Consider the following 15,264-nt stretch of genomic DNA (forward strand, 5'->3'; position numbering starts at 1 on the left):
TTACGGAAGTCAAATTTTGTCGGTATTTTGGGAATAGATATCACTTTAACTTTAAAAAGAATCTTATGAGATCATGAAGTTTGGGCATGTCTGCATATAGATGCATGTATGTCTGCATATACATTGTTTATATGTGTGTGTGTGTGTGTGTGTGTGTGTGTGTGTGTGTGTGTGTGTGTGTGTACGTATGGGGCTGTATATGGATGTGTAGAAATGTACATATGTATGTGTATGTATGTATGCGTATTTGCGCATGCGTTAGCGTATGTATTAATCCTTAACTACCTAAAAACAACTCATTCTCAACTGAAATGAACAAGTCGACTTATATCAACTACGAAAGTTTTAGATGGAACCTTTTACTTGTCAAACACATGACATCTACACACACCTTTTCCCCTCTCCCTCTCTCTCTCTCTCTCTTTCTTTCTCTCTCTCTCTCTCTCTCTCTCTCTCTCTTTCATTTACTTCATATACCTGGCTGAACAAGCAAAAAGCAGTCAAAATTTAAAACCTAAAAATTGAAACTCCTTCCCCCCATCCTCTTCTTACTCCCCCTTTCTTTTTTCTTTACCATCCTCTCTCCACCTCCCTCTCCCTATATCCATATATCTCCATCCACGCCTACCTGAATCTGCTACCCCACACACACACTACAATCTAATGTATTTTAACCTTCAAAACTGAAATATTGTCGATACCCATCTCCCTTCCCCGTATTATCTCCTACCCCCTGTTTTTCTAGTATTTCTTCTAAAACACTTCCTCCAAACACTAACAACCATTTCTGTAAGGTCTGACGAGGCGATTGGATTGTAAACATGGCCCAACATCCAAAACATATGTAACCAAACAGATAAAACTGTAATAAAAAAAATAAAACACATATTTGCTCTGCAATAGTATTGAGCACTCTCTACAGGTTTTTTACTAATTACCAGTTTTACCACATATATATATATATATATATATATATATATATATATTCCTTGTCTGTCTGTCTGAGGAACGGTCTCTACCAAACTTCTTTGCCAAATTTTTGGTATACAGACTTTAAATTTCATATATAAGGGATTTGGACCTGTGGAACAAATTCGATTTGATCTTGCATAAATTAGTACATCTACTCATAGTACTTTATGTGAACACATGAAATAATAATAATGATTGTTTTAACTACAGACACTAGTATTTCATACTTATACATGTGTAGGAATTGATAATTACTACTGATCAAAGGATTCAAACGTAGTAACAAAATCACTTTTGATTCTTCAGTCCGATATTCAATCCCTAGGTCACAAAGAATTATCACGTGAAAGTAAAGAGAATTAAATTTTATATATAACTAGTCTGGGTGCCCGGCGTTGCCCGGGTATGTGAAGGTGTGTGTAAGGGTTGAGTAAAAAAAAAAAAAATTGCAAGTGCAAAAAAAAAAAAGTTGTAGGCAGGCTCGAACCCATAAAGGAGAGAAAGGAAGTGAAAAAAAGCAAATGGTCTTATCGATGTGCCCACCGCAATTGTGACGTCACGGGCGGTTGAAATAACGTCTTTTATCTGATGTCATTGACGCGAGGCTTAAATGACTTGCAAAAATGTCGACGAAAAACCCGAACTTTCCTTATAAAGAACGGCCCGGTTGAGGGTGAAGGAATTAATGTTTTTGGACAATTTTTCAATATTTGCCGTCCGAGTGACAGCGCTTTAAAACAATACCGATTTTGTCACGTTCTAACGCATCTGTCAGAAGTTTTGCGAGACATACAAACACACACCTTTTGCCTTTTATATATTAGAAGATGTCGAGGCAAGTGGGCCAATGTATACAGCTAGCCAGATAGTGTTCAACAGCAGATACTAGAACATTGTTTTATGTTAAGGCTAACAACTTACTATAACTCTCTTAAAGCGGCCCAATCCTAGTTGAAAGGGGGGGGGGCTTATAATATTTAAATGAATAAATATTAATTATCTTTACCTACAGACGTTAGTGTTTCATGCTTATGAAAGCATCAATGTAGGAAATGATAATTACTGTCAATCGAAGGATTCGAACCCAGTCACAATTAACCTTTGACTTTGCAGTTGGATATATATATATATATATATATATATATATATATATATATATATATATATATATATATATAAAGAAGTGTATGTTTGTCTTTATTCTTATGTACAGAATAATCTCCTAAACTAATGAACTGATCATTATGAATATTAATTTAATTAACTTTTCTTTGACTGTCTATAGTTGTTAATTACATTATCTCCACTTTGCAGATTGGCTGATTTGATTTTTGGAAACTAGATGTCTCTGGCCGTCAATTGGCATGAGAGGCAGTGCCATTCGTATATAAACTATAAATTAGTTAGATATAAAAATTTAATAGAGAAAAAATTGCTCTACATCAAATTTTGAGTTATATTAAGTAATAGTTTTGCTGACTGACGACATAATTGAACAAAATATAATGGCTAGTTAGAATCAAGTATCGATTCGTCAAATGCATTGCTATTTAGGTTTAACATTGAAATTAAATTGTACTTATGTCACTTTTTTTCAGTATTTACTTTGTGACAGTTTGAATTATTTTCATTTTTTTTTTTTTTTTTTTTCGTTTCAGGCTTGCCAGAAAGAATTTAACCCTGGATGAATTTGATTATAACAAAAAACACATTACGGATGAAATTTATGCTGCCATGGATAACACCAGTTTTTCCGGTGTTTCGGTATGTAATATATTCTCTATTGTTAACTAATATACATATTAATGGCAGGTTTTAATGTTTCGATATGTTTTAACATGCAGGAAGCAACAGCCATAGTAGCAATAAATACAGGATGTTCCAAAAGCTTTGTGCACATTTCGACGTTAAATATCTCGAGAACTAGTAAGGATATAATAACGGATTCAGAAAGCTTGTAATCGCAAGTTTTTCATAGAATGTTCAATGCGAGCATCATTGGTCACATGACACACATCAAGCCGATAGTCCAATTCTTGCCAAACGCGTCCCAGATTTGCGTTGTTAATGGTTACAGCAGCTTCTGTTATTTGGGCCTAAAGCTTATCTCCGTCTTTTGGAATGGGAGGCACATAGACCAGTTCTTTCACAAATCCCCACAAAAAAAAAATCGCAGGATGTGAAATTCTGAGATCTGGGAGGCCAGGGTATGAGATTGTGATCATCTTGCCCAGATCATCCAATCCATCTGTCTGGCAGTGTTGTGTTTAGAAATTGTCTAACCCTGAGGCTCCAGGGTGATGATGCCTCATCCTACTGGAAAATGAAATCATCAGACTCTTTCTCACTCAATTTTTCCATTAATGATGAAATGTGCCCAAGACTTTTGGAAAACCCTGTATAATAATAGCACAATATAAATCAATTACAATTATATGATGGACACATGTGCATCACTACACAAGTAAGAACATACCAGAGTTAGCTTACCGAACTCAACATTCAGTGTAGTAAAAAATCCTAGGAACATATACCCTAACGAACAGTTGGGAATGACAACTACACTATTCACTATGACTACATAATCCCTACTGCTACATATCTAGAAAACGTAACTGTTAAACCAGATATAGTGATTTGGGACAGAGCAAACAAAAAAGCGACCGTAATAGAGGTCAGTGTACCCAATGATACAGGGCTTAACAGAGCTGAGAGGGAAAAGATAACAAAGTATCAAGGACTTATGTATGATATGAAACGAAATTGGAAATTAAAAGACGTTTCAATTATACCAGTCATCATAGGAGCAACTGGGCTTATGAAAAAGAACTTTAAAAAGTACATAGCAAGCATACCCGGTGAACCAAGTGCAAGTGAAATACAAACGATTGCACTTTTAGTAGTTATGTGAACTTCATTTCCGTATTCATGTATTTTGCACTGATATGAAGATGAAGACTATAGCAGAGTATAGAATTCCTAACCATGCAACTGATGAAAATACGCTACACATTTTGATGAAAAACGTTGGGGGAAAATGGACATAGAAGAACAGAAAACCAAAACTTTGAATATAATTTCTGTATTTAAAGTAATAGTTATTTAAATATTTCAACATATAATCTTGTGGGCAAAATCCAGCTTCCCAATAAGGGGCACTCTGGATAGGAACAAAAATAATCTGTCATGAAAGATTTCTCCTCCACCGACCGAGGACAGAAAAGGTGAAGTGTAGCATCAAAACAGATACTAAACTGTGATCTTGTCCCGAAGGCCAAGAAATGTTTGTGTTTAATATGTTTCTTTAATTGTTTGTTCCCTAAATTCATAATTCAGTTTATCATTATTAGAATGTAGATTGTAAAATTACGTAATTTTACATACTATTTATATTTTATATTGAATAAAGTTCAGTTTCATTATTAATCGAATTGGGTTCCTTTTATTTTCTTTTTTTAACATGTTTTAAATCTTTTTAAAAATGCCCTCATATAGTATCCGACAGTGATAGTTTGACAAATCTTACCTACATTGCCAGCAGGCATTTTTCAGTTAGCAGGCCTTCTATATCTCGGTGGTCGTGCTTGAGTGCCATCAGCTATAATCGAAACTGAAACCAAAAAGAATTCTTGGTAAAATTATTTATTGGAAGAAATGGAAGTACATAACAATTAAACAACCCGGATGTAAGCATGACACAGAAAATCACACACACGTTATCGTATTAATATATAGATAATCAATCCTTGTGTAAAAAGTTCAGAAATAGTATCTAAGTTTGTCATGCATAAGTTTGCAAATAGCATTTAAGTTGGTCTGTCATGCTTATGCTTGAAATTACATTTTTGTTTCTAAATGCATGGATTGAATAAATCCATTTTATATCCAACTGGCTGTCCATACCCGGCGTTGCCCGGTACTTTATTTGCTTATAAGTCATTTGTTTTTAAAACTATACCGTTTTAGTTTCCAAATACTTTTTGTTCCAATCAAAGTGAAGTAACTCTGTATGGATGAGCGTACAATTACATCCCTTCTTTTTAAAATGACAGCTATTTGTAAATAATTGCAATCTTGGCGAAATAATTTTTAGAAGGATGACACCAAATTACAGGTTACTCTTGGTAATAACATGTTGCTATGATCCACGAGAAAAAAACTGATGGGGCAGAATCAAGGAATCAAATATTATGTAGGAATAAAGCTATTGATGACAAAGAAATGGTAAAGAGAATGGCTTTACTTTATATCATAGATGCAGAAACAGCATTTGGAATAAAATGGTGTTCGAAGTAACAGCTTCACTGAATAACTCTTGATTTGACAACAAATCAGAAGTTTTTTTTTTCAACTAAGTGCAAGAAATAATTAGTCCTTAAAATCTTGCATATACTATAAAAACTCAAACACAGCATTTTCTTTTTTCAGTTTTTTTCAACAGTTGACACATGTGACAATGAATCTGACAAAATAGCCTTGACAAAAAAGCAAAGCAGTAGACGCAATGATAGATTTTCATGAACTACAAAACACAGCACCAACAATCTGCACACTGTCCAATCAACTCTTTTACACACAAGTTAGTTCATACACTCTCTCACTAACAGAACAGACGCACTAATACAAACACATACAAATTTACACGTTTATTGCAATTACATACACGTAAATTCACATGGCACCAGTTACATATAATCAATTTTTTCTTATACAAAAAACGTTTCACCAAAACGTTCTTGGGACTCTCTGAACTTTTGTAATCTACGAACTGCCTAAGGATCTCGACAGACACAACAAAAGAATCTCACGAACTATGTGGCCGATGCAAAAGTTTTTGCTGATTAAAAATTTCATTTTGAAAAATAAAGACTGCATATTTTTGAAAGTCTTTCTTCGTTCCAATAATGACCTTTGCTTTCTATAACTTGATTCTATCTGTCAACAAGCTTAAAAATGCCTCGTTTGTAAAATTCTTTAGGTTTTCATGCGAAATATCAATCAAACTCATATTCAATCTCGTGATGTTAACGTATGCTCCTTGAAATAAGTGATAATCCGAAGGATATAGGTCAGGACAATATGCAGGATGAGGCAGGATTTCCCAACCAAATTCTCTTAGGATATCTTTGGTCAGTAATGCTGTTAGGACGAGCATTATCATGATGGAAACTGACCCTCTTTCTGTTGACTAAAGAAGGTCGTTTTCATGTCAACATAGATGCGAATATTGCAGAAATATACGAATGATTCTTTAATAATCTGAAAGAAAAAGTTATAAATTAATCATGGTGATATGTTTTAAGTAATAACAATATATAAAATTAAGTAAAATGGTTTAAAATGCCTCTTCTATAAATTGACAAAACCTTTTGCATTGACTTGATGCTAAACACGATGCTATACCAGATACCTTCAATAAGTTTACACGCTTTTTTTCTGCGGGCATTTAAAATTGTCATAGACTTTTGAAAATTCAGTATGTTATTGTTATACATCTTATGAGATAACTGACCAATTTTTATGATTTTAAAGTTAAAATGAACGGCTACAGCAGGAATTGTTGAATTTCAAAAATGCAATCTGGATGCGAGGATACTTTAGAAGAACTATATGCAATAAATTTCTGTTTTAAACTTGGAGAAAAAAATGCCACAGAAACGTATGAAATGCTTCAAACCGCTTTTGGACCATCTTGCATTAATCAAGCATCATTTTTTGAGTGGCATAAGAGATTCAAAGAAGGCAGGGAGTCTGTGATGGATGATGAGAGGTGTGGGAGGAGTAAGGAAGTCAGAACACCAGAGTTGATTGGCCAAATGAAGAATTTCATGGATAAGAACCGTTATGTGTCTATAGAGATAATAAGTGCACAGTTTGATGTCAGTGTGGGAACTGTACACACAATTATTCGCGAGGAACTGAAGATGCAGAAGATTTGTGCGAAGTTTGTTTCAAAGGTGTTCAGAGAAGATCAGAAAGAAAGACATTGTCATGAGCATCAAGACAGCTGCTCACCTCCCCTATAGTTCAGATCTTACTCCCTATAATTATTAGTTATTCCCTAAGCTCAAGGAAAGCCTCAGAGGCTGTCGTTATGAGACAATTAAGGAGATAAAAGAGACTGTGACAAGGATCATTGACATGCTGACACAAGAGGACTTCCATGCGGCCTTCCAGAAGTTGTTGGAATGGTACAGCAAGTGCATTGCAGCCGGAGGAGATTACTTTAAAGGGAACTAGAGGTTCATGTGTGTACTATCAATAAAAGTGCTCATACGAAAAAGGTTTGGAAACCTATTGAAGAAACATGGTACACAAACACCCTAATATATTACACACATACAGGGTGTCCCAATAAAATGTATACAATCTTTAAATAACCATAAAACCATGATTTATTAAAATAAAAAATGTTTCATATGCCAAAATATTGTGAACAAATATAGAAATCAGTTAATTATCGAAAGTGTTCAATTTATTGGCCATTGTGGTCCATGAACAGCTGACAGTGCTCACTGATTGAATTCAAAACGTTCCTAATCAGTTCAATTGGTAGGTTGGCACATTCTCTTTCAATAGGCACTTTGAATTCATTCATTGTATAGCTGGGTTTGTGGTGTGAACTTTGTGTTTAAAATGCCTCCTACCCCCCAAAATCCAAAGTGAGGTCAAATCCAGTGAGGACGATACTCAATGCTTCCTCTTTGTCCTAAAAATCCGTTTGGCAGGTGACCATTAAGATAGGTTCTTACGTCATGATAGTGGGGAGGTGCTCTATTTTGCTGGAAGTACCATTCTTTATTCCTAAACATCTCTTGGAAACGTGGCATAGTGTATTCATGTAGCAAGTTGAGATAATTTAAAGAGTGTATACATTTTATTGGAACACCTTGTATTTACGCTTATCCCATTTAATTTTAATAATGTAAATGCATGCAGCGTCAGGTGAAACAAACACGTGTACTCAATTTTTTTTTTTTTTTTTTTTTTACAAACGAATCACCACTTATCAAGTCCCAGAAGCCACTCGAGGATAAGGTTTAAAGATTGTACAGTATCAATGGGATAATATCATAGTAATTGTTAGAAGTGGAAACTTGGTAAATTGGATTACTTAAGAGGAACGGCTCATCAAGAACTTGTTTACGTTGGACTTGAAGACGACCATATTGTAGTCGGCTGGAAAGCAAGAAAACGGAAAAGAGAGTTCCATAGGTGTGCAGTTCTTAGAAAGAATCTTTGGTCATGGAATCTACGTTTAGGATTAGGCACAGATAAAGAGTGGGGGAAATTATTGATAGTGTTTTCACCTAGACGAGCGTTTTTTTGTGAATGTTTGGTGAGGAGGGGACCATAGATTGGGTCTCAGATGAGTACTTTCCATGAGAATAACGATAAAACAGAGACAGGCTTACAACATCTCTTCTGTAAAAAAGAGGTTGCAGGGAAGAGAAAAGGGCATCTCCCACTTGGCTACAAAGTCTATTTTGAACTCTATCACGGCAGGCCAAGTCCCTTCTAGCAGCTCCTGCCCAGATGTGGCAACAATATTCCATCCTTGGACATACCTGACTCTTATAAAAGTAGAGAATTACATCAGCAGTGAGATATCTACTGGATCGATAGGAGGATCCCACCATTTTTCCAGCGACCTTGGCAACAGATTTGATGTACATGTTCCACTTTTTGTCTTAACAACAAAGCTACTCTTCTTTCACTAGAACGTTCTTGGGACTCTGAAATGTTGTATTCTATAAACTCTTTATCTTTCGTTGTTTGGAATTTTCAGTAGAAATTAATATATTTTTATGGGTGGATTTTGTTATACATTCCTTTGATATTGCCTTTCTTTCTGCAAAATCAATGTATCGTTTGTAGGAAGACACTTTCTTATGATGATAAAGCTTTACACAGCACGAGGAAAAAAATGGAAAATGCCTGAATCACCATTCACATCTCTGCAAAACAAGTTGGCTCTGTGTTATTGTGCCTCCAAACAATATAACAGTCTTTCGAATATTGTTCTTACATATCAACTCAATTTTTTTTTTTTTTTTTTTTTAACAAATCACAACCCAAGAAACATTCAGTGGCAAAAAACTCACGTATTATAAAAAAAAACATTTTATCTTTCTCTGTGTTCTAATTATTTTTTACCTGATGCACACGTCCTCAAAAGATAACTATGGATTCTTGATGAAGAGCCTCAACAGGTGAAATGTGAGAATCTAAGGAACAAATAAACACAGCACTATGCCTACTGGAGAGAACTTGAATGCCTACTGGAGAGAACTTGAATGCCTACTGGAGAGAACTTGAATGCCTACTGGAGAGAACTTGAATGCCTACTGGAGAGAACTTGAATGCCTACTGGAGAGAACTTGAATGCCTACTGGAGAGAACTTGAATGCCTACTGGAGAGAACTTGAATGCCTACTGGAGAGAACTTGAATGCCTACTGGAGAGAACTTGAATGCCTACTGGAGAGAACTTGAATGCCTACTGGAGAGAACTTGAATGCCTGCTAGACACTATCCTCAAGTGTCTCTCTGTACAAGGATTTATCAGAACAATCTGGCATAAGGATACTTTTCCCTAGAAATAAACCCTGATCAAATATTCAAAATCACATAGGAGTTGCTGCCCAAATAAGGTCTCCTCACTATGGCTAACTCGCATTTGCTTTTTACAAGGAATGATGCACCTTCTCCAAGTGATGTTAGCTCAAGTAATAGCACAAAGCTGAATACTCCACCAGACCAGATAAATTCTAGTCCTGGAATCCAGTAAGACCAAGAGACCAAAGCAAAAGATATACTGAAACGTATTAAAAATGGTTAATTGGGGGAGGGAAATTATGTTCTCAATTTCTTTACTAACTCAGTGTTTGAGATATAAAGAACTTTAATGGAACATTCGAATATCTATGTATCTCATTTAAAATTCAAGGTAGTGGGCCTCTTGATTTCTGAGAACTTCGACTGTAGCAAAATAAAACGATATTAACTGGACACTCTCTCACATAAGTTAGTGCACTCTCTCACTAACAAAACAAACACGTTAATATATGCATACATATTCATGCAGTACCAGGTGAAACAAACATCCGTACTCAATTTTTCCTAACACACATAACAACTCCGTTTTTCACAAAAACGTTCCTGAGGTTTTCTAAATTTTCGTATTCTTCAAATTGGGCATTTTTTTTTAATTAAAATGGCTAAAATTGGCACTTTTGTGCTTATTAAAAAAATTGATGCCTTGGATTTTTATAAAACTTCCTGAAAAGTTGTAACTAACTGATTTGTATATAATTTTCTTTGTCTATACTTCGCGATAACTCTTGGGTGTGCCCCAGGGGCTCTTTTAGGGCTAAAAAAAAAAAATACTCCGTTTTTGGAACTATTTTACCATATTTGGCCAAAATTTTCGGTGTATGTCTACTTAGCAGTTTTGCATGGAGCTGAACTCAAATTTAAATATGTTAAAGCCTTGGGGACTTTGGGGGCTAAATGGGCAGGGGTGGGGGCAAATGATGGACTTAATCATTTTTTTTTTTTTTTTTTTGCATGGTGCAGCTAAAACTACACCGTTTGTTCCTTTTCACCAGGATTTGACGTCCCCTGGGGGCTTTGGGGGTTAAATGAGGTAGAGGGGGGGGCAAATGCTGACCTTAGTCATTTTTTTATGCCTCGTTCACTGTGCACTCACGGGGGACCATGCATGCTTCACTTGTTATAATAAAAAATGCTCTACAACAACTTAATCTTTCATTGACTTAAGTTATTAATAAAATTTAATTATTTTGTGTCGCTAGACTTTTGTAATCTTTCTTTGGAAGATGTTCTATTTTTCAACTGTGGTATAATGGATAATGGTTCAGACTATGGAATAAAATCTGTTGCGATCTCTTATGTATTCTCATCATTGCAAAAATATGAACCTGGTATGAACAAGCTATGACTATAATAGCAGTGTATGCCTTATTAATCGTTTAGATGTTTCAGCATTAATTGCAAGACATTAGTGATTTAAAGATGTTCTTTTATTTGTTACAGGGAAATGTGGCATTTTCATCTGAAGGAGACCGAATAGCCCTGACTCAAATCGAACAAATGATCAGTAAGTGGGTTTTTTTTTGTTTTTTTTTTATTATTTTGTTTTGTTTTGTTTGTTTTTTTCAAAGAAGTTGTCATCATCACATTATATGAATTCCAAGATTCTATTTTCGGCATTGGTTTCCCCGATATTCTTATAGTCAGAATTCTTTCTAAAAAGACATCGGGTACTTACAGGAAACCCCACATGATGGTTGTTAGCATCCCAAGTGAAAGTGATTTATTATTTTGTTTTTATTTATTTATTTTATTTCATTTTTATTTATTTTATTTTATTTTTATTTATTTTATTTTATTTTACTTTTTTATTTTATTTTATTTAGTTTATTCAGTTATTTATTTTATTTTTATTTTTATTTATTATATTTTATGTTTTATTTATTTATTTTTTATATATATTATATTCTATTTTATTTTTATTTAGTTATATATTTTTTATTTATAATATTTCATTTATTTATTTATTATATTTTTATTCATTATATTTTATTTTCATTTTATTTATTTTTTGTGTGAAATAACTGGATTCGAACTTGGAACATGCAGGTCGTCAGTCTATGTCTTTAACCACTTGACCACTTACACAAAGAAGTAATCATTTTTCAGCACTTCTGCCCTATAGATTTCCATGGTTTTCATTTTTCAGAGAGCTTGAGTGGAGACAACCGAGAACTATATGGAAATTTGGTCAAAGTTTTCGGAAAATCAAAACCAATACATAGATAGAGTAAGCATTAGAACAGTAGAAAGCATTTTATTTTAATTTTTTTTTTTAAACGAACATTTTCTTTTTAAAGAAAAATTAAAACAAATACATAAATACAGTAACACGGTAGAAAGCATTTAATCGGGGTTTTTTTGTTTTTTTTTTAACAAAAAATTTTTTGAAAGCAAAATAAAATAAAAAAAAATAATACAGGTATGCAGATAATGCAATAGTAATTAAACATGATATTAAAATCTGCATCCATCAAGCTCTCGCACGCATCATTCTATTGTACGCCTGTGAAACTTGGCCAATGAGAGCAAGTGACCTACGAAAGCTTAAGGTGTTTCATCAGTATTGTTTGTGTCACATTCTTCTTCTTTGCTGGCACGTCCGCAACTATGGAGGTCATTTCGTTTATTTTCAACTTAGCTAATTTATGTAAACATCTTCAGCTAGAACCCATTGTTGAACAATAAATAACTTCTAATATAAACTATTTTAACAATATCACTGGATAGATAGATAAATAGATCGATAATAACTAATTTAACTTTTAACCCTGTTAAACACAGGATTCCTGATGGAAAAAGTGTCCCTCCTCAAGTTGAATCGAAATCAGCAGTGAAACTGTAGCTTCTTATAGTGTCAGTGTACAACTGTTTTTTTTTTCTGGTGCAGGAGTGAATAATAGGTCCTGATAATAACAGATATATTATAATGATCATTGAAGAGATTGTACGCCAAAATGAGATGACTGCATGATTATTCCTATTTACAATGCCTCCCCACTGGACAGAGTTAGACACCAGGGTCGTTTTTAACGTGGAGAAAAGGAACAAAAATAAAAATTGTCTTAGTCGTGAACAATTTCTCCTCCACTGACAGAGAACAAGAAATTGAAATGCAGCATCTGAAGAACAGATACTACACTGTGATCTTGTCCCGAAGACTGCATGATTATTGGCGCTCAGGGGAGAAATGATTAAGCTTCCTGTGTCGGCTTTTATAGAGCAGATCCAATAGATCCTGCACCATTTGAGCAGGCAATCTTTGCACGCTCTAGAGTTGCTGCATATCAAATATGAAGTCGAGACCTGAACATCATATTCTGACGTGGTTGTTGTTCCTATTTGATTGCCTACCCACGAGGCCAGAGCTAAACACAAAGTCAGTTTTTAAGTGTGGCGAAAATCCAGCTCCCCTAAAAATGGAAAACTCTCGATTGGAACAAAAATGATAGCATCACCTTAGTTAAGAAGGATTTTTTTTTTTTTGACTGACAGTCCTCAACCCTACTTGGCCAAGTTTCATTTGCATATATACTCACACTGTGTACCCATGCCTAATGGAGTTTTTTCCTTTTACTGTTGGGAGGGGGCATCATTTATCAAGGCCAAGAGCCACTCGAGGATAAGTGTTACTGAGATGGAATGATTGTCAGCTGAAAGATAAGGAATAATCGGTCATGAATTACTTACGGGATAGTTTATGACAACAACTTGTTGACACCCATACTGCAATCTATAGTGTATAATGTATAAATGTATTCCACAGGCAGCAACTTTTATATTTTTTACAGCTTGTATACGTTTCTATCTAAATAAGTAAAAATCTAAATGTTTGTGACTAATAGGTAATTAAAAAAAACTACTAGACCGATTGCCTTGAAATTTTGCTATAGCATTTTAATCAAATGTGTGTTTTTATATAAGTTCTCCTAAATTTTTATTTAATAAATTATTTTGTTTTCTTTGTAACAAAGTTGCCATTTTAATACGGGGACAGCCTTTTGTCTTCAACCTTTCCTTACTTTCTTCGTTGGTTTAGTTGCAATTATTTTTGACTGACTACACATTTTCATTCCTTTCTTTAAACTTTCTTTCTTAGTGGGTTTCAACGATTAAAAAAAAAAACTAAACTTTCGCGTAAACAACAACAAAAATCGCTTGATTTGTTGTTTTAACATTTTTGCAGGGTTGAAATGTTCACTAAGGCCTTTTCCATGACATTAATTTCGGATACTAAAACAAACGCTTTTGCTATAGCATTTTAACCTAATACTAGCATTTCTCATATATTTAATATTAAAAAAATATTACAATATTTAACAAACATATTCTTTTTGAAAGTCGATTTGTTGCAAAAATACCCAACATGCAACACTTTTTCATTCGGTGTTCAAACTGTGTTTTTCTTACCTTGATTTTTTAACTATTTTTTTTTTTGCACACACGCATACAATACAAGCAACAAGCCTTCCTTCGTCAACATTTTCCCCCTTTTCTCAAAAATATTTTCTTTCTTTCATATATACATTTAATGACTTTTAACGTCAGGATCGCTTTTTAATTATAACGTTCTACTAAATTTTTATTTAATAAACTAGCATGAGTGCCTGGCGTTGCCCGGGTATTTGGAGGTGTATGTTGAGCAAAAAAAAAAAACGGTCAATTTTTTTAACTTTGACCCCTATTATGACCCCTTAAAATTTATTGTTTTCGACTCAAATCAAGTTATTAAGTTAGATCCATGTCCAAGGAATCTATATCTAAAATGTCAAGTGTTTAGACCCAAAATTGTTGGAGGAGTTTGGTAGAGTTCTCAAAGGTCAAATCGTTGAACTTTGACCCCTTAACAGCCAAGTTTCCGGCCGAAAACCGATCACATAGATGTTCCCAAATCTCAGTACCTTGTATATAAAATTTCGAGTCTGTAGACTTAAAATTGACAGTTATTGCCTATGGAAATGTACACACACAGACACACACTTTCATTTTTATAGATATATAGATTATTTAGTTTTCTTTGTAAAATAAAAAAAAAAGTGGCCATTTTATTATACAGGAATTACCACCGGACACGTGACACTTTCGTAGCCTGCTATTGTATACAAAACTGAGGGATATAATTTAGTAGAACGTTATAATTGTTATGTAGTCGAGGATTCATATCGGGACAACATATAACGGGGATACATAATACAAAGGGTGATAATGACATTTATAGACTGTTTATATCACCAGGACGACTGTGGCGATTTTTGGAGACTTCATATTATTATTAATACGGAGCTGAGACATTTATGCAACCGTTCTTGTAAACACAGATAGAGGGGAGATACATTATTGATGATGGGAACGGGACAGACAGTTCTTTTAAGATGAATACTTGAAGAGGGTCCTACAAAGTTTTTTTTAAGATGATAGACAAAATATATTTACCTTTCCATTGTAATGACGTCACGAAGACAAACAGTTTATAAAATATAGATGGTGATCCTTTATTCATCCAATCGGCTGATAATAGTGGTCAAAGATTCAAGCTTTCTCAATTACATTGTCCTATATTCTCCCCCACCTCTCGCCACCAAAAGGGCGTCAGCTCCCAGTGTGGCCGACTCCAGCTCTCTCTGGCTTTGTTTCTCACTGTAACTGTCTCTGTGACTGCCACTCTGATTTCGAACCT

General features: G+C 34.3%; 1 protein-coding gene across 1 annotated transcript in view; it reads left to right on the forward strand.

Moving 5' to 3' along the window:
* LOC145285934 (gamma-aminobutyric acid type B receptor subunit 1-like) overlaps positions 1–15,264 on the forward strand; it is a 408,900-nt gene that overhangs the window by 315,940 nt on the left and 77,696 nt on the right. Inside the window, exons 7-8 of the mRNA XM_080134438.1 lie at positions 2,631–2,736; positions 11,031–11,094. Coding sequence (XP_079990564.1) covers positions 2,631–2,736; positions 11,031–11,094 — 170 coding nt within the window. The remainder of the gene's footprint in view (positions 1–2,630; positions 2,737–11,030; positions 11,095–15,264) is intronic.

The sequence above is a fragment of the Euprymna scolopes genome, chromosome 10 (genome assembly GCF_053919585.1).
Source record: "Euprymna scolopes isolate OS-2025 chromosome 10, ASM5391958v1, whole genome shotgun sequence".
Taxonomy (NCBI): Eukaryota; Metazoa; Mollusca; class Cephalopoda; order Sepiida; family Sepiolidae; genus Euprymna; species Euprymna scolopes.